This window comes from Plodia interpunctella, chromosome 15 (assembly GCF_027563975.2).
Source record: "Plodia interpunctella isolate USDA-ARS_2022_Savannah chromosome 15, ilPloInte3.2, whole genome shotgun sequence".
Taxonomy (NCBI): Eukaryota; Metazoa; Arthropoda; class Insecta; order Lepidoptera; family Pyralidae; genus Plodia; species Plodia interpunctella.
This window is the reverse complement of record NC_071308.1, coordinates 2,614,132-2,635,395: the sequence shown is the minus strand read 5'-3', so window position 1 is coordinate 2,635,395 and position 21,264 is coordinate 2,614,132. Positions and strand designations below refer to the sequence as shown.

The window sequence follows — 21,264 nt, the reverse complement described above, 5'->3', positions numbered from 1 at the left end:
CGCCTTATTTTCCGGGACGAAATGTCTATAAAATGTTAACCCGGGATTCTGAGGCATTTTTGATTCATAATTAGTTTTTTAATTATCCTAAGGGAACCTGACCACTTACCGGGATGAAACGTATCTAAGATGTTAACCCGGTATATACTCGTAAGGTACCTACACATACCAAATTTCAAGCAAATCGGTCCAGTAGATTTCGATTAAATGTGCGTTCAGACAGACAGACATACAGACAGGCAGACACACAGACAGACAGACAGGCAGACACACAGACAGACAGACAGACAAAAATTTCCAAAACTATATTTTCGTCATCTATATCTGTAACTAAGTATGTTCCATGAAGAATTAAAAAAAATATCCAATGTACAAATTTTATCTTTCTTCAATTTTATTATATGTATTGTTATATTACATGTATTAATCGCTCGCGTTTGTTACGTACCTCCGCTCATAACTTATTATTGTAAATATCTCGAGTTCTAAGCAACGTATCGCGATGAAACCAATACCAGACTGTAAGTTAGACCATCCGCTATACAACTGTGAAACCGTATAGGTAAAATTGTATTCAGTAGTATTTGCATTAAGCGCGAACCAACATAACGACAGACAAAAAATCTTAAAAAAAATGTGTTGACTTCTATTAGTCCCATAAAGGTCCCCGTAATTATTTTTCATTAATATCTTATTTGTACAGACATTGTGTTACTTACATTTTTATGATATGTACTTATAGCTTGGGAAAGGATTGATCAGAATATGACATTTCTTTGATCATCAAGATTGAAAGAAATGCATTATATTGTATATAATGTATTTTTTAAATTTTATAATTTTAAAAATTTCATTCTTCGCAACAATCTTATATACGAGTTGACTTTTTTAACAGTTATTTTTATTTCAAAGATCAAATCTGACCTCTTTATAAAGTTAAAGATAAGACTTTACTAGGATCAAATGACTTTCAGACAAACTGACATACATACGACTGAGTCATATCGCTTCTTATCAGACATTATCAGTGGCCAAGCCCGAACCCAAAATGTCGCTGTCACATGTTGTAATCAGGAAATGATAAAAAACATCCGGTCTATTGTAAAAAAAAAAAAAACAATTATTTTTCCTAATGCAGCTGTAAAATATGTTTTGAATTCAAAATGTTGTCAAATTAAAAAAAAAATATTCAGAAACTAGACCTTCACAGGGGCTTTTGCGCGTCAAATTATGTATATATAATATTTCTCAAAAAGTCACTATACTCTATTCATCTTGGACTGAGACAAAACGTAAACAAACCTTGAACAAAAAATCATTATTTCTCGTTATTTCTTTGTTAATTTTGTTCTTACTTTCTGTTAATGTTAAATTTTTTGTTGTTATTGTTTTATGGAGTCATGTCGCTTACTTAAATGTTTGGCTTTTGTTAATTTCACGTTTCTTTTTTGTTTACCTTTTGTCTGAGTCCAAGATGAATAGGGTATAGCTACTTGCAGTTTGTCGTAGTCGCACTTACATAAAGGAATATAGTAGACGATTTAAAATTTAAAGGTATTTTTTCCCATTTTCACTTAAATAATCCATTAGTTTCCCCATATAAACGTGACCCAAACGTTTACTGTCATAAATCACGCCCCTCGACATTTGAAAATAAGTCGAATTTTTGTGTTTCCCGTAACATGCACTATCTGTACACAAGCTACGTATTCCGGGGCACGCGAGCTTTCTACACGTAACGCTATCGCCTCCGCTATCATCGCGATATCGTTGAAATATTTATGGTTTCCTGAACAGCGGCCAACTTTTAATCGTAAAATTGGAAACATCGAAAAAGTACGGATTAATAGTATGACTGTAGCATGGTATTTAGCTTTAAACTTTGGCAATTGAACAAAGGCTAACTAAACATGTCTACCTATTAGGTATCTATTTATATTTAAAATTTATATTGTTTTATTGCTTGTTTTTTTTTAATTGAAATAAACCACCTAATTCTATAAAGGCATTGTTGTGTTTTTGCAACTTTGCTTGTTTAAAGTTAGAAGGAGTTTACTCGTTCATGGTTGCTATCACAGATTCCTATTTACAAAGGATAACTGAAAATAGTAAATTATAATTACTACTGGCATATTTTTTTAAATTCTTGATGGTTACTGATGTACATTTTAAGAAAAAAGTTTTTTCAAATTCATTATACAGTAAGTAGTGACACCTCCTCTATACAAATGAATGTTTACCTTCGATCGGTCCGTGAAGCAATTTTTTCATTCAAATCAATACGATTGTTTACAATCTTCTGTTTGGGTTCGTGTGATTGATTTGCCATTGATTAGAGTGCTGGGTGTTTGTCTTTCAAATCGCAAGTAGAAATCACAAATTACTATTGAAGTGTGTAGGTACTATGTTTGCAATAATTATATACTTGAGTCTATGATAGAAAATATTTATACCTCGTAGTGTTTCAAAATATTATTTAAAGGTTTCTCTCTCTTTCATCTAATGCTAAAATCTATTTTATCGTAATTTGTACTGTTTATTGTATACTTCTAGGAAAATAACTAGGCAATGTTGTATTCTTAAAGTAGAATGGCAATGCTTTTGTTCTGAAAATGTCAGTTGATCTCGACCAGAGACATATAGAAAAAGACGAAGAAATATGTATGGCAAATAAATGAAAGTCAATCTTCGATTTTATAATTTAGCATAAAGTATCATCTAAGTATGTTTATTTCACGATACCAAAATATCCGTTCTTGATTTATTACTTACACAAAGAAATAAAAAATTACATAGACAACAAACAAGCTTTGGCATGACTTATACAATAGAGAAATATGATAACAATATCATTTTTCTTAATATAAATACATAAAAGACGTTACATGACTAATATAGTCCAAACTAGATCAAATATGGTAAATAAGAAAAAACGTATAATTTATCAAAAAGCATGAAGGCATTTGAGTCTTACAAAATAATATCTCTGCTTTATGTAATGGATACACTATGCTCATTTATCTCACCGTTTATACATTATATTTTATATTTTATATATACCCTGCAATAACCATATGACATATCTGTTCTGACATAAAGGTATCATAAGCAAATTCCTTTGTCTGTTGAATGCGTAAATCTCGCAAGTACTGGCTTACTATCATCCAATCTAGGACCTACATTGATGTGCATCGCACATTCGTTCCATCAAGAAATTCAACCTTCGAATTTCACAAATTTCGGCTTCTTCTTTGTTGTCGATGGAAAATCAAGTAGGGAAGGAAGCTTCCACGAGTGATGATTAGTCGACGTCTCCGGCACACCTGGATAGCTAGAGTTTTATAACATAGAGTCTAGTGAACCAATCCCTGTGGCAAATCCAATTCCAAATTTTCGGCTGTGTCTAGGCCGTAAGGGATACAGACGCGATATTATATCTGTAAATTATGTGCTCATCGTCAACGCCTCTTCTTCACTTGAGCTATGAAAGCCTGTATTTAAATTAATCAATCAATGTTAGGTACATCATGTGTATTGCTCGAAAAGCTGAAACTATAAATGAAATTGGAATGTATTTTATAATAAAATTATTGTAGTATACCTATAACGAATACAATATGTTGAACGTTAAATTAAGTTTGTTATACCTATATATACTCACTGGTTATTTGTACTGTTTTCAGTGTAACGGATCAATTTGTACCACAATTCATTCCATGGTCAAATTCCTTTTCTATCGATAAACTTAGGTCAGTATAACATAAAATCGAATACCGAGGAATAAGATCTTGAATTTTATTAGTTATGCTACTTCCATGTCCTGTCTGAGCGCTTTCTCTGTTTCTTCCTCAGAAATACGTTGGAGCCCAAAGTACTAACTTCTTCTTCTCTTTAAGCTACTTCTTTCTGTTTCTCCGGTTCTCTTCTCGAGAGTTGCTCTGCTTCTTCGACAGTGTCTGGAAGTTGGACGTTGATGGTTTCTGGTAAAGTGAACACAAGAGCAGCAGCAGCCAGCGCCATGCTGCCGAAGAATATCACTGGCAACTGCTTGTAGTACTTGGCCTGAGAAAGAAGAGGTGGTCAATGAATTCCATTTTTGAAATGTACAGACATAGTACCTAGATAGACGTAGCCAGTACTTTTTGCTGGCTTGAGATCAAGGATGATATGCGTGCCAATGGTTTCACAATTAAGGATGCCGAAAACCGCGTGAAGTGGAGAAAAAGGAGGATAACATATCCTGGGCGGTGGTAAAATCATAGCTAAATGGTTAATTTTTTACTCGGGTCTTTTGCTTTGGGACCTCACAGTTCCAAATTTAACTGGAAACTTACAAGAAGAGATACTTACAAAAAGAGCGACTTCCAAGAAGAGAGACTTACAAGAAGAGAGACTTACAAGAAGAGAGACTTACAAGAAGAGATACTTACAAGAAGAGAGACTTACAAGAAGAGATACTTACAAGAAGAGGAGTGATAGGAGCCAATGTGGAGCCAATCCTGCCAGTAGTGGAGCAGACAGCGAGCAGCGACTGCCGGACGCTGGTGGGGAACACCTCCGACACGTAGATGTAGACGGAGCTGTAAGCCACTGTGATATTGAACTTGCCGAGGAGGTAGACCGTTAGCGACCAGCCACCTGGTGGGAAAAAGAGACGTGAAATATCTTAGAATAAAATACACATATACCGAGTTGTCTGTTTTCTAAAAATCTTGCTTAAGAGATTAACCGTTTAGGACCACCCTCGTGGTAGGGAAAATAAATAAAAAAACCTGAGAACAAAACATACCTATTCCAAATTAACTATTTGGTAAAAATCTAAACCATGAATCTTATTACGAAATATCAGAATTTTATAATGATAACTTAATTTTGATTGTCCTTCAAGATTAAGGAGGCCTAAGTGAAGAAGAAGAATGTAGCTCTCTTCATCTCTTCATCAATGTTATTGAAGTTCACTACATATATATATAGATTTGTCTACTACTTTGCGTATAGCAAATCATATAAAATCAGAAGTGCATTGTAAAATTTAATTTGGAGGTAAAGTGATAACTGGCTGCTCTCACGTTTGTTGTACCTTTGCAAGGCTTAACTTGTTGTTATATTTTATCTATATAAAAACTTCAAACTTGTAATTTGCAATAAATAAATTTGAACCTGATATCGTAGTTTTTGGACGCTAAATCTGGTATAAATATGGAACCTCTATTGTATGCGACGATATTACTTTTTTATAATTATAAACATTTAAGATTATAGTTCAAACACCACTTCTTATTTGTTAAAAATATTTAGTTTATTTTTAACATCAAATATGTAACACCTTTCTGATTTTTATCTTGCAGCATTATATCGTCGATACAACGTTAGAACTGTGAACATAGCGATGGCTTTAAGCTACAAATTCTGAAATCCAAACTTGCCCGATCTACTGAAACGGTACCACGAAATCAGCTTAACTTAAATATTCCATTCAGACTTGCAAACAGTGATCGCTAAATAAGCGGCTGTCTCGTCGACAAGTCAGCAAATTGATTTCAGATTACCAGGCGGCCTTTTGTTCACGTCAAATTGTGTTTGGATGTGAAGTTTGTACTCCTACTTCGAGTTTCACTTCATTAATCTTGGAGATGTCGTTAAGCTAAATTGCTACTTATTTTGAACGTGAAGGTGATAGCTTTTAGCGATTTATTTTATGAGATCTAGAGTTTCTTTAAATGAAACAACCTTTTATTTTTGATTAGAAGATAAATAATATCTCTAGATTAATTCAATGATTGTTATAAATACATTACACTACATACAGCTTTACATATTAAAACAAAATAATAACTAGAATTCATTACTAACTGAAATTGATCGAGTTGAAATATCATAATTATTAACATCCGAAAAAGAGCACCAAGAGTGGAATGTTGTGATGATTTTAGACGGTATGATAAGAAGTGGAAGGAAAAGACAGAAGACAGAGGCAAGTTAGCGAAGGCTTTACCTAATAGTGGGACACTAACAGCGAAATAAAAAGTATGTTTAGACTAATAATATTATTAATAAGTTAAACTAACCTGGGGGTATCGCCGACAAGCTAATGCACAGTAAAGCACTCAGCACGTACGTTATAATCAAAGGCTTCTTTCTACCAAATCTATCTAGCACCACCAGGCAGACTATATTCCCTGGAATTTCAACCAGAACTACCAACATAAAGTTCACATACTGATTCCCTGCTAAAGACACTGAATTAATTGACAGCCCGTAGTATACTAGAGTGCAAGTTATCCACAAAAATGAGCACACGAACAGTCTTGTCCTGATAATTCTCGATTTAATAACATTAGCAAAGGTTGCAGTCTCTTTAGGTTTAGCTGCTTCAACGGGCTCGTTAAGTTTATCTTTTTCATTATTATGATTAGGAGATACATTGTTTAGTTCGTAAAGTGGAGAAAAAAGTTCTGGGGCAATGTTTACTTTGTTAATTTTAGCAGCCTTTTTGAGAATAGCTACGGCTTCGTGTTGTCGTCCTTTGCTTAAAAGCCATCGGACACTTTCGTTTAAGATCCAGATGTAGGAGACTATGAAGATTGCTGGAGTGTATATGACTCTAAGCAGATGTCGCCAGTTTTGTAGCTGCCACGCAAGACCAGCCATGGTCACAGCTCCGCACACGTAGACTATGTTTATAAGGGTGTTTCCAAATACCCTGCCCTTTGGCCCAACGAGTTCCATAGCTGAAAGAAAGTTAAAATTGAATTGGTTTTGAGAGACCAAGGTTTAAAATGTTATTTTACACTAGTCTTTTCTTATTAAATGTCCCAATTTGCTGCTGATTTTATACAACTCCGATTAAAATACGGAAATTTACTTTAGCTATATCGCATAAGAAAAGAAACACCTATGAAAATCGATTTCTTGGTAGGTATGAAATCATTAGCGAATGAGGTGGAGCATGTAAGCGTACATTTTTACATAGCTATATACTTGATGAATCTAAGTAAAACTATACATTGTTACTTATAGTGGTCATAAATACAAATAGAATTACAATGAAAGTCTATGGAAATCTAGAAGCTTGTGTTGATTTTATTGATAATTTTATTAAAGGATTTTCTATCTAAAATTAAACTGCAGTTAAACATAAATATTATTATAAATAATAACATAAATTTGCTTTTGCATATTTGTATGGTTAGGTATAGGTACAAGATAGGTCGTTTTTTTACATATTTCTTAAATTTCATAGACCGTGTCATTGCTATCACTGGTGTTAGAATTAGTTCAATTTATATATTATTACCTAAAACAAATGCTGTAGTATACGCGCCAGCACCAAAAGCCGTTTCCAGAAATTCAAACGAGACGAACATTACGTAGTTGACAGAAAACGACCTGAGAATCCCAAATATCCCGTTGAACAGCGAAGATATGGCTAGAGCCAGCTTGCGGCCGTATCTGTCTGATATGAATCCAGTTAGGGGCAGTGCCACGAAGAAACCAGCGTTGTGCATTGACCCTACCAGGGTACGCTTCAGTTGTTCGCAGCCTAGGTCGAACTGGAACAAAATATAATGTCAGGCAGGCTGTGTAGACTTTGTGTTGCATCAGTCAACTTTGGCGTTAACTTTAACCTGCGTACAACAATGCAGGCCATTTTATCTAATCAGCTGCGCGCAGGTTTAAGTTAACTTCAATTGACAGTTAACGGGTGCAACTGAGCCTTAGCTAAGCAGTTCTTGATACATTTTGAACGTTGATATTATTGATGTGTTGCCTCGAATGTGGAAATAAAGAATATTTAATACAGATACCTATTAATGATATAAAAGAATATATATTTATTTTTGTTAGTTATATGGATAACTAACAAAAATAAATGTATCGACAAAAAAATAAAACAAATCTTTGTATATGTGTTATGTATGTATACATACCACCACCGAGAATATGGCTGTAATAGATATTCTTTTATATCATTAAACATGAATATAAACAACTATTACGAATGAATAAGTTTTTCAATCAAACGAAGTACCTAACTATCCTATAATCTTTGTTGTAATAGTTAAATAAACCCTCTCCTCTAAGTATACCTAATTCCTATAATACCCTGGTCTCAGAGATAGTATTGGGTATCACAGAAATGAATATTCATTTCGTAATTCCCTTTCAGTTGCTGAGATATTGACCACTCCTGGAACTATACAGTTGGGGAAAGTCAATACTTGACTACTTATGTTAAAACCTATTGTGTTGCCAGTAGTAATTAACTAACAATATTTGTTATACGGCTTATATAGCTTGGAATAAATTAACGTGGAATCCCTCTTTGTAATTGCCTATTTCGACTAGCGTGTGTCCTGTCCCTATTTTGAATCAAAATCAAATCATTCAGAAATTAGGCCTTCGCAGGCACTTTTTCACGTCATATTCTAAATTGAATGATATTTACCATTTATTTTGAGCTATTTTCATAAAGTTTGATTTGTATTCAGATATTCTTGGAAAGTTGCAAAGAGCCATACAAGCATATCGATAAAATACATCAAGAATTGAAGGGCTTCGAGGATATAGTGGAAACCTTGAAGAAGTCTTGCGCACTGTTCGACATTCAGCCTCCAGACGAGAAGAATCTCAAGCAGTGCCGTAGGGAACTGAAGTTAGCTAAGGTTAGTAAGATGTAAGAATTATAGATAAACAACTTGTAGCAATATCTTAATAACCACTTAGCCCAATCTTCAGGCACCTTAGGTGCTAGTCAATGACCATTTAGTCCTACCTAATATACCATACCTTAGTATGTTGATACTAAGTGGTCATATAAGTTATTAATTATTTGTGTAGCAACTGTGGGATTATTACTACTTGGTAATGGGAACGATCGAGTTCTGGAAGAAATCACCATGGAAGAAGATTGATGCAGACGGAATGGACCAGGAATGCAAGCGGTTTACCAAGGATCTCAGGCAATTGGACAAGGAATTGCGGACTTGGTGAGATTCGTTGAAATGAATTTGGAAAATCCAATTTCACATTTATACTTAATTAATTTGCCATCAAAATGTCCCTGCTGGGCTCTCATCCCTCGATTATATTATATCTATATTCTAATTGACAAATTAGTAGAATGTCAAGATCTAAAAATGTCAAAGTGACGTTGATTGGTGATGATCACCAAATGTTCATATTTTTTGAAGAAATATTTAAGGAAGAGCAAGTCCAGGGAGACAAGAAGATGAATAAAGATGGATCGTATTGCATTTTTTGTGTTGTATTATAACTTGACTTAAAAGTAAAGTTGCGGGTTGTTGGCTCTTGAGAGAGAATTTTGCAAATAATTTTCTCCGCGCTCCTATCACGGCGATGCAAAGACTAGAGGATTAGCTTTATATTAATCATTAATCATTATTTTTTAATGATTTTTACGCGGCGATGTTAAAAATAATGTCACGAATCCCTATTTCCTGATAACAGCGTGCACCTGGTTTGTGACGGACAGGTAATTACAGAATCTGGGTCAATACGCTTACATGTTATGAGGTGCATAATAAATCAGGAGGGGGTGTTTCGACTGTTAACATTTGTAAATTAATAGCTTTCTAACGAGGTGGTGTTTCAATGATTCAATAAGGCAATAGCAGTGATTAAGCATACAATACGCATAGGCGGCTATCTTGTAACCATTGTAGTCTTTGTCTACACTAAAAATAATGTGAAACGGATGTTGGGATTGGTATATATCGTGGTATTGCTAGCAAAATTAACATCACATCACAACAGACATCTATCCAATGACTGCCCGTTGTTAGAGTGACTGTCACTGGCCGAGCGCCCTCACTGCAGCAGCACCATTGAGCTCGATAAATGGAAAATTAATAGTTCCTTTTACGAACCTATGACTGACATACATCACGTACAAACACACACATTAAACAACACAATTATTTAATACATTTTAAGTTTAAATAATCTCTAAACATATTTTTCTAGTTTTAATATATTTTCTGGATTTTATTAACTAAATTAAGGTTTTAGCACATCACCTAAGTAAATATATACATAAATTTAGTGAAACCAGTCAATAATTGGTGCATGTAAACAAGACAAGCCGTCGACACACATATCCCACGCAACTTAGAATGTATCACTCTGTCTATATAGAGCGCACCGCGCGCCGGGATAGTTTGTTCAAATAATGAGGCGAATGTAAACTTATGTAGATTAGATTGCGGTAGATAACAAAATAGTTTCACGTCGATATATTTTACGGATAGTTTCACGTCGATATATTTTACGGATTACGTATTTTATGTGTTACCGTATTTTAGCTCTTCATTAATTATATTATTACTATTGTATCAGTGGTGTCTTATTGGTTCGCCGAGTCGACACGCTAAGAAGAAGAAGTAAAGAATTATTCAAAATTAATATTGAGGCACTATGATAATTTTAGACTATTATTAAATACTTATTCCTCTTTCATTAAAATCTAAAAACATTGAAAATAAAAGTACCTAATAAAATTTAATTTTAAAAAAATATTAAGTTTGATTGAAATAACAAGAACTCAAACTCACGTGGCGTAGGATAAAAGCACATTTTGTACCAAACAAACATGATTCAGGTTTTTTTTATTCTGAAGTCATATAAATCTGACTCTTTTATAGTCATATTTAAATGTTATATTATATTTATATTCAGATTTTCTATGCTCGAAAATGAAACGCTTAGGTACGCGCGCTCTACAACTAATGATAATCACTCTGTGCTAAGTCACGCGATAAATATCACGCGATGTGTAGCCACTCGCCAGACATATCGTTATGTGAGGTGAGCACTGTATGATTCACTAGCTAGCCGCTAATAAACGTGGCAAGAATTTTGTATATTACGAACGTCATCGGAAGAACGTCTTTCACACGTAATTCGTAACTTACCAACAGATATATTTTTTGTACAGATTTTTTTTACATATTATTAATAATTAATTATGTATGTACACAACAGTTTAAACATTAAATTTACAGATAGGAAAGTTACTTCTCTTCTTTTTCTTCTTATGAGTTATTATGGCCAATACTTATTTCCATAGAAATTCTTCATAAATACTAATATTATAAATGCGTAAGTTTGTTGAGGATGTATGTATGTTTGTATATGTTTGTGATACTTTCACGCATGATCTACAGGACCGATTGTTATGAAATTTGGTACACCGGTAGAATATAACCTGGAATATCACATACTTTTTATTCCGCAATTCTCACGGGAGCGAAGCCCCGGGACGCAGCTAGTATGGATTATATGGCATGCATTTTCATGCATGTAACTTATAATAGAACCACCCCATAGTTTACCGTGGGTGCCGTACGAGGCGATTAAGGGCACATACAAAATTATCCATTCTATTGAGTAGGAGTAAGATGGGTATAAATAATACAAACAATTTTAAAATAAATCGTCTATGTTATGGTGCACACGTAACAGAAATACTTATAGTAAGTATTTAATAGTTTTCCGTAACAACTTGAAGTTTGTTCATTAATCAATCACAATTTGACACCAATTACACACACGACAAGTTCGGAATGAGTGAAAACTTTGTTGAATGCTGCGTCTGAAGGCAAGTGTGAAGTAGCTAGTGGTGAGAATTGTCGATAGAAATATTGTCGATATAGTATTAACGAAATATTATGTAAACTTTTCTATAAAGGGTGATTCTTTATACATTGGCATTATTTTGTCTACATGCTCAGTCGATGGTACTAAACAACTTTTCTAACATTTTTTTTTACTAGTATATTAAAAAATGCAATTTGTGATAATGTTTAAATTTGTATTTCACGCAAATCATTTCATGGGATACTAAAAAGCCAAAAATACTATAAAATGGGAATTTTGCGATAAAAAGTACCCTATTTATTATTCCAGATTATATTCTATCTGTGTATCAAATTTCATAACAACCCGTCCAGTAGATATTGCGTAAAAGAGTAACAAACATAAACACATACATCCACAAAAACTTTAGCATTTCTAATATTAGTTGGATACATAATATGTTCGTTCAAAACTGACTAACATCACTACTTTGAAGTGGAGAGACAAGTAAGACTAAGCTAAAGACTGTTGGCACTGATTTCAGCTCAGAGAGTTAACTCGAAAACTTATGAGGGTACCTACATTTGCTAGATATGAAATTTATGTACTAATAAGTATATAGAAGTACTATAAACTTCAGTTATTTTATGCATTTTGTGAAAGTGTATGTAAATAAGAGGCGTGTGGTTCCTTTATTATAATTGTAATTAATATTTGCCGCAGTGATACAAATTCAAATTAAAAAATCTTTATTAAATTTAGGATGATATACATCACTTATTGACGTCAAGCGGTGGTGGTGTAAAGGTTAAGACGCCCGCCTGTGGATCGAAATGTCCCAGGTTCGAATCCTACTAGTATCACATGAGTTTGTATACCAATCTGACTTATGTAGTTTTCATAAGTAGATCACCACTTGCTTCCGGTGAAGGAAAACATCGTTAGGAAACCTGCACACTGATTGATTATTATTAACTTGTGTGTGAAATGGAGAACGCAATGGCAAACCACTCCATTAATAATGCCAAGAAAGTTGTTGTGTGTGTTTCATTCCACATAATGACCACGACCCTCAGCCATGAGGAATACTACTAAGAATAATTGACGCCAAATAAATGACTTAATTGACGGCTTTGGAGAAAAGGCTGCGGTAAAGTTTGTTGCGCCGCTTCTTCTTCATCTGCGCTTTGAAAGTCGGCAGTAACAGTTTAAATTTTATTATATGTATAAGACCTACATTTGTAGGTCTTATAAGATTTTTATTTTTATTTGTAGGTATGTATAAGACCTACAAATGTAGGTCTTATACATATATTAAATTTTAAAATCAATTAGAGACTTAGATATAAACAAATTAGAAACAACTCAGGGAAAACACTGTATTAAGAAGAGCAAACACTGTATTTCAGTAAATCAAGTAAATACTTACGTCCTTTACAGCCGAATCCTCATCACTATACACATAAGACGAGCAGTCTGTTAGTTTTGTTGTATCGAAATCCTTGGCTAGACACGTAGCATTATCTATATTATCTAAATGACTATTTAAAGAGGGGTATTTGCGACATTTCATAAAACTTCCGTCTTTTTTTGGTATGGCGTATTCAAGCCACTTAGAATCGTTGTACAGATTTTCACATTCGTCGATTCGACATCTGAAACAATAGAAATACATTAAATACTATTTATCTATTTGTACCAAATATTATGATGTTTGCCGAAATGTATGATTGTAGGGTATTCTGCCACTACTGAACAAATTTAGATGAAATTTGGTATGAACGTGAATAAAACTTGGGATGACATGAATGAACTGTTCTTTTAATCTTAAAATACATAGAAAAATATATCGGAGAAATAATTTTAAATAAAATAAAAAAATTGGGATGACATAAAGTGTTTTTTTCTCTAAATATATTTTAAAAAAATCCGCCAAAATACTTTTTAGATAAAAGGTTTGGGATTACTATAAGCGTTCTTTTAATATCGAAATATATAAAAATATCCCAAAAAAATAAAATATTTAAATAAAAGCTATTGACGAGACTGACATAGGAACCAGATGTAATTGGCAGAACATTGTCCTACACTCCATACGGCTCCAATATCCAATGTATCTATACACGACATTGATAGTCAACAGCATAGCTTTAACAAACCGACACTTTCCGCTCTGCCTCGATCGTAGATATCGTCTAGTTCTCTGTATCCAAATACCACATATGATATTCGATAGTCTAGTCGAAAACAAATAAAAATATTCAGTATAATCTGGCTACCTAAATTTCTAAATTCTCCGGTATTATGTACAGCTTAATTAGTTCGCACGTTTACGTAATTTTATCTAAATTTAATTAACTATATAGATACCAATAGAATACATTATAGATAGGGACCAAAAATTGGAATCTTTTAAGTCTATTTTGAAGTAGATATCTTCAGCCGATTGAGCTGAGAATTTGTACACACGAATTATCATGATAAGCATGACCACATGGTGTACTAAGGAACGGTTCCCGATGAGGGAACTCCTCAATGGTTTACTACATGATTGACATGATGTTATTGTTACGCGTTGTATGCAATAAGATTTATCTGACAATAATAAAAACGCTGGTGTCAAAAATAACATTTTTGTAAAAAAAACTTATCGCCGATTTGGTTACAAGATTCGCTGTGAAAGTTGTTGTATTGACAACATCGCTTCAATGTTGATTCAATAATCTGTCAAACTGTGTTCGCAATACCGAAACGGTAAAAAAATAACACAACGATCGAGGTTCAATTGCGATCCAGCTGAAATTATTAGCGAAAAATTATGATTCCCTAGAATACAGTTTTCCCCAGAAATATTATTAACTAGTAACCTTGACATTGCAAGCTCTTTGCAAGCTTTATAGGTGAACTACTTTTAGAAATCCTTCATAATATTTTTTTGTAAACAGAGAAGCTAAGATAGGTTTGTTGGATGTTATCCAAACTGCACCGCCAGGAAATACCCATTACATTATATGTATAACAGGAAACTATTCCGCTATATTTAGTGAAATTCGGAATATAGATATTATAAATGACCAGATTTCACAGAGTACGAATCGAGTTCAAATATAGGCTATCGTGGACGAAGCTGCGAGTCACAGTTAATTCAAAATAACAAACACAACATACCTACAAACATATACATGAATACAGCTTCAAGTCGGTTGCAAATCATTGCTATGCTAATCCCGGACCCCACGTGACGAGAAGGCAAGCAAACCTCGGTGTCCTAGGTAAGCGAACAACCACGCGGTACGCGTGAGGCAATGCAAGTGTCACTATGTATGCTGGAACATGCGCGATTGAGAAATAATGTAGTTTAAATTTGACGTGAAAAATTGTCTGTAAAGGTCTAATTTCTAAAGAAAGTAATAAGTATAAAAAGAAACAAAAAATAAAAAATATGTTTCGACTTTGACAATACTCTCCACATCAACTAATCACACACTATTTGCTACAAGACCGGACATAATGTCCTTTGTATAGCATAGGAATTAGCAAATATTATTTGTTTGAATTAATATAGAGGTGTAAAATTATGACAGCATAAACCAATATTTCATGCAAACAACAATTACCTATCATTATAGTTTCTTATCACTATAATACTTGTTTCTCTGCATCTTTACACTCGCAACCTATATACAGGGTGACTTTTTATACATTGGCAATATTTTGTCTACATGCTCAGTCCATGATTCTCTGACATTTAGCATGGTAGTAACTCCGAATTCGCGAAACAAAATCAACTGTTCTATACAACATTTAACCTGACTTTTTTTCGCGATTTCAAGGTTGCTTCCATACGAAAAGTTGTTCAGTACCATCGACATAAGAAATTACTCACTCATAATAAATGTATAAGAATGATAGAAAAAGCCATAATATAGTTACATCCCTAGAGATATAATTATATGCCGTACCATCATAGTTATTACGAAGCGATTTATTAATATCCAACTAGGCATTTAATTATTAAATTGATCAAGTTTAGTGATATACGTTATATATACTTAATCTTATTGAAACAAATTAAAAATGATTTATTCAACAGGACGGATAGACAACTAGTTATGGAAGTATGAATTGAATTCTAATCTAAATGATTGGACTTGAACTTGAATAAATGTAAACTAGAATTTCCATTTTTGTAATATTCATAGACTGGTTCCGTCGGTAAAGGATGTTTGGAATTGGAATATATTATATCACTAGCAATGCATCGTGGCCTTGGATTTTTAAGATTTTTGAACAGCCTTTATCAGAAATATGATTTTAAGTAATTATTTTTTTCAAATTGAATAGCGATTTTCAGAGATTACAGAGTAGAAATAAAACAAATCCTTCAGCTTTAGTTTATTATAAGCGGCTGTTGACGGTACCGGCTACGATCGGGTAAAATTACAATAATCTAAACGTTCCTGAGGAATTACGCTATCTATTAGTGAAAAGTGTACAAAAATCGGTACGAGTAAGTTAGTTTTTGAGTTTTTCGTGTTCACATAGACAGGCAGACGCGACAGGGGACTTCTTTGTATAATATGTAAAAAATATATTTTATACTGGTGCCCCGTCCCGGCTTCGCTCGGCTAAAACCATAATAAATTATACACCTAAACGAAGATTAAGATATATAACTTAATATGCTCTTAGCTGGGGAAGTCCAAGAATTACACTGTTAAAAAACCGCATCAAAATCCGTTGCGTAGTTTTAAAGATTTAAGCATACATAGTGACAGACAGACATCGGGAAGCACACATTTATATTAATATACTAGTAGAATACCTCATATAATGTGGCATTCTCACAGAGTGCATTCTAGAAACAGATATTTTTATGGAAGGAACAGTATCTTTGTAAATAATACGGACGGACAAACAATGATATCAATATCTGCGGTCGACTCAAAGGAAATAAAGAAGTTTGGTACAAAAAAGTAGGAATTCTATAGTAAAATAAAGAGATTGGATATAGAAGATAACTTTTGGTGAAAACCGCATGAAAATCCGTGCTGTCGTTTATGAATTTATCGAAAACAGACAGACAAACAGACAGACGCGACAGAGGACTTATAGGACATAGATTAATATAGAGATTATGACATTTAATTAATCATAGTTTGATAGTTGTAATTGTAACATATCTGATGATCTGATCCTTTATATGATGATGAAAATCTTGTATTAAACAAAATAATATGAGTTATGTTAACTAACCTTTTACTGTGTTTCATGCGATATAGTACACCTATCAACATTGTTAGTTATCTACCTAATAATGTGGCCATATTACGAGTATTATTAGATTATACGGATAGGCTCTGTAGTTAGCACACACGTCGCTCTCTAGTTAGTCCAACATCAGCGACATTATTTCATCTATAAATGGCAATTTAGTCTTTTCCAGGCTATTTGTACGTTTGTCAGTTGTTTAAACAATGAAATATTCAATTGTGTTGTTGTGGACATACGGCATACAGGAAAGCATATTAAGATAATCTATGCTAACTAATATTATAAATGCGAAAGTAAGTCTTTTTGTTTGTTACCTCTTCACGATTTGTTTACTCAAACAATCTTCTCGAAATATTACTAGTAATTTTAAGTACGGAGAAGGACATAGGGTAACTTTCATTACTGTTCCCGTGGGAAATTCACGCGGGCGGAGCCGCGGGCAAAAGTTATCGGACAAGCCTTAGCCGTCCGTCCATACATACACTTTCGTGTATAAGGAAGGAACCGTTATTAATATCCTGTCCCTATTAATAATACAGTTACACGATTGTAAATAGTACTATGGCAGTAGAGGAAATAAAATGTTGATGTTACTAAGTAATAACATAAACATTTTATTTCCTCTATATAAAATTAACCTCAGTTAACTTTCCTTAATAGGTAGATAGATTCCGATCCGATATGAAGCCGCCAAGGATGATAATATTCGTGCCAATGGTCTAACAACTACGAATGCCGACGACAAGAAGAAAAAATAAGGAAAGCGGACCTTGAGTTCCGATGCTCAATGGCTGCGGATGGAACCAAAAAAACTCTCAAATGAGAAAGATTTCAATCCGATACGAAATTCGGGAATCTTCACGATCTACGACTTTTTGAAAGTCTGTCAACGCTTCTGTGATCACATGCTTTTAGCGTCGCAATAGTTGACAAATTTTTGGTGTTGATTGGTTGGTGTTGACTATTCGAAGGCCCTTATATTGATAGAAACACCAGTAAAAAAAAGATAAAATCAAGACAAAATAAAAACACACATTTTTGGACTCATTCAAATGCTCCGAACTCCGAACTCAAACGACATGAACAAGTGACCTCACAACATGCTAAGATGTTCGCCAATAAAGTTAATCGTGTTTGTTCCTCAGCCACATTAAATATTAGGTTTATGGTAATCATTTCTTAATAAAAGATGTTACAAAATTTTAGTTTTTTATGATTATAATGTGCGTTTGTTTTTATAATATCATACTTTTTTATAGTTGACTTTACAACCAAGTTTAAATCTTGCTCAACTGCATTGATAATAACCTCCTCTAATTACAATCATCAATTATCATTATAATCCTAAATATATTTATTGTATCTAGATTATACATATTTTTTTACAATTTGTCTGACCTTGTCAATTACCCTATTGTCTTTGCGCGGCAATGAACCATCACTCAACAAGTGAATCGTATGACCCTACTTCATAGAACTATTTTATTTTCTATATTTGTAACAAAAATAAATAATAATTTGAATAATAAAATGAGAAAAAGTATTATCTAGTTTAATGTATTATATAATTCTACTTGACGATTTCATTTGACAAAAATAGTTAGTTTTTTAAATAGAAATAAATAATTATAGTCTACTGAATTTTGTTTTTAAAAATTACTAATAATTATACAACAACCAACATAATCGATCGAAACGTTAATAATTCTATAATTCGTTTACGTAATGTTTTATAATAAAAAAGTAAATTTAAATGCAAATGTATTCCTATTTTATTGCATAAAAAGTATCAAGGATTTGATTATTCCATGACTATATACCAACTTGTTTTATAATACAAGAGTTTGTTCTTTTAGACTACAAAGGGGAACCGGTCCTAAAACGCGCCCTTGTAGTCTACCAGTTTTTAGCAAGAAGGGTAACGATTTGTACACGCGGAAGAAATTTCACGCATGCGCTTTCTTTACAAAAGTGGCGTGATATTGCCGAAACATAACCTAAAACTAAACTTGAAACCATATGAACACCCAAAGAAAAATTTAAAATATTATATTCTGTATCAAAAGCTTGGCATAAATTTGTACACACCTGTAATTAATGTCGGGAGCTTCGAAAATGTACACAGATCCAAACATTCCCGCCAACAGCACTGGCAATAGAAGAATCGTGTAATTTATCACATTATATTTCCCAAATGCACCTAACTCCGCCAAAATTGCGTCCAAGCCCATCGCCGGCGTTACTCCACTCATTTTCAAATATTTTAATTCAATATCAGTCTTTTCATAAATTAATTCTAACACTACGAAAAGTTCATCACAATATCACTTGTTTCGAGGTATATTTGGACAGGACCACACGACTTCTGCAATTTTGACAGTACCGTTGCGCATGCCCACTAGTGAATTTATGACACGAGTAAAATTAAATACGATTATTATTTTTTCGTCACAAACGTGTGGTCTGCTCTAGTTCGCGTACAAAAATAAACGCACAAAATCCGGCTAAACAGCATTCAAAAGATACCATGCCGACATGTGGCGTTTTAAAGCAGGACAGAACTATGCGCGTTAAAGTATGAGCGAAGAGAACAAAAATAACTGGCGTGATTTTACGCATGTTAATGAAGCTACTACTCGTGCTTTGATAAGACTGTTGCATTTATACATTTAATTAATGATACAAAAGAGTAGTAGGATGCTATTTATAAAATAATATAGAATTCAGAAATAGGTAGTATTGTAGTGTATTTTTAGGATACTTCGTAAAACTAGGTCAAGCGGACAGCAAGGAAGTTTAATTTTAGACTTTATAGATACATTTCTTATTGAGTGTAATGCAGGTAGATAATTATGTGATTAATATAAAAAAAAAACATTATTATCACAAAGAAAGCAAAGCTTACCGTTGTCAACTTAAATCTTTTAAATTACGCAACATATTTTGATAGAAAATATGAAAAAAAATGAGAAAATATGAAAAATATTTATTTGCTTTAGCAAAAAGGTACAGTATGTTTCAGTATTTGTGACCTTCTATTAAGTGAGTACACCTGTGTCAGAAGGCCACGCTCTTCCATAACAGTTGTAATTACAGTAAGTACCAATATTCTTAAGTCTACTTAACAATGTCATTAACATAGATAGAGAGTTACGAGGAAGGTTTATATATATATAACATGCACAATATTATACCTGTGCAACGCCGGGGCGGGTATTAAGTATGTGATTTGCAATTAAACGTTTAAAACTTTTTATAAGTTGTAGGTCGACAAAATATGAATAGGTAAATAACTCATGCTTTATATTGTAAGAATAATGTATTTAACTCAGTCGATCACTTAAAAAAGAGGTCTTATATTTATTTATTAAGCCCTTATCCATATTTTCCTGTCCATGTTATCCAACGATTCCATACTAATATTGTAGATGTGAAAGTGTGTGAATATCAACACTTACAAATTTTAATCTTTATTTAACTTTACAAACTCAAATCTAATATTAAAAACATTTTTTTAAACTCAAATCTAATATTTAAAACACAATTTACACATTTTTCAATCTCTTGCCAACAATCAATGGCAGTCTAACGACGAGCGTAGTGTTACACACTTTATTTACAGTGACAATAAACAACATTACGATAAAGCCGTATTATAATATAAACCTTTTCAAATATTTATATTAATTTAGATATAAATATTATACGAAAGTCACCTTTAAGACTAGGTTAGTAACTGTGATATTGCGGCATGCATATCTTCATTGACGACATGTCAATGAAGATATGCATGTCGCAATGATCTGCCAACTAAGGATGCTGAAGATCGTGCGACTGTGAAGTGGAGGAGAAAGAGTAGGAGCGAAACTTAGACTCTTACGAGGCTGGAGAAACCAGGAAAACACTGAGATTACATAGAGAGTAACTCTGATACTTTTTTTATAGCCTGTATTATGTGTCTCAATGCTGAAGCGGTGGTGGTAATGGTTAAGACGCCCGCTTGTGAATCAAAGGTCTCAGGTTCGTATCCTACTCGTGCTATATGAGTTTGAATACCAATCTGACTCATATAATATTAGGTCCTTAAATATGAAATTTCCGTTTTGTTGTACTGGCCAATTTAATCACAAATTTCTCCTATTTGGTTAGGAATTGCAAATTCAAATTTATACAGCTATTTACACATGTATTTGTGTTTCGTTAACTGTCATTCATTTGTTTTTTTCTTCTGATTTTTCTGTTTGCGTCACTTAGTTTACAAAATGGAATACTTGAAATATCGCGTTATTTACGAGTTCGTTCCACCGTGGCACCAGTGCTGCGGAAACGGTTAGAAGTGTTAATGATGTGTATGGCGGTCATGTCGCAAAAGAAAACACAGTGCGATTACAA

At 33.3% G+C, this 21,264-nt stretch overlaps 1 protein-coding gene across 2 annotated transcripts; it reads right to left on the bottom strand.

Moving 5' to 3' along the window:
• Positions 1-2,687: 2,687 nt before the first annotated feature.
• Positions 2,688-19,375, bottom strand: LOC128675960 (organic cation transporter protein-like). Of its 2 annotated transcripts, none has more exons than XM_053755814.1 (6): positions 18,961-19,375; positions 13,028-13,253; positions 7,298-7,553; positions 6,069-6,731; positions 4,447-4,638; positions 2,688-4,062 (listed from the first exon to the last, which is right to left on the bottom strand). In XM_053755814.1, exons 1-6 carry the CDS (start codon positions 19,122-19,124, stop codon positions 3,875-3,877), a joined length of 1,689 nt encoding a protein of 562 aa, XP_053611789.1. In that variant the 5' UTR covers positions 19,125-19,375; the 3' UTR covers positions 2,688-3,874. The 2 variants fall into 2 exon arrangements, with proteins under 2 accessions (XP_053611789.1, XP_053611790.1); XM_053755815.2 differs by having other exon boundaries at positions 4,463-4,638; positions 18,961-19,374.
• Positions 19,376-21,264: the final 1,889 nt, after the last annotated feature.

What these genes read in the sequence shown, in the direction of transcription:
- LOC128675960 (XM_053755814.1), bottom strand. Translation starts at nt 19,124, where the DNA reads ATGAGTGGAGTAACGCCGGCGATGGGCTTGGACGCAATTTTGGCGGAG. An exon ending in GCTCCCGACATTAATTACAG is followed by an intron (nt 13,254 to 18,960) that starts GTGTGTACAAAT and finishes CTATTGTTTCAG; the next exon opens with ATGTCGAATCGACGAATGTG. An exon ending in CTTGTCGGCGATACCCCCAG is followed by an intron (nt 4,639 to 6,068) that starts GTTAGTTTAACT and finishes TTTTCCCACCAG; the next exon opens with GTGGCTGGTCGCTAACGGTC.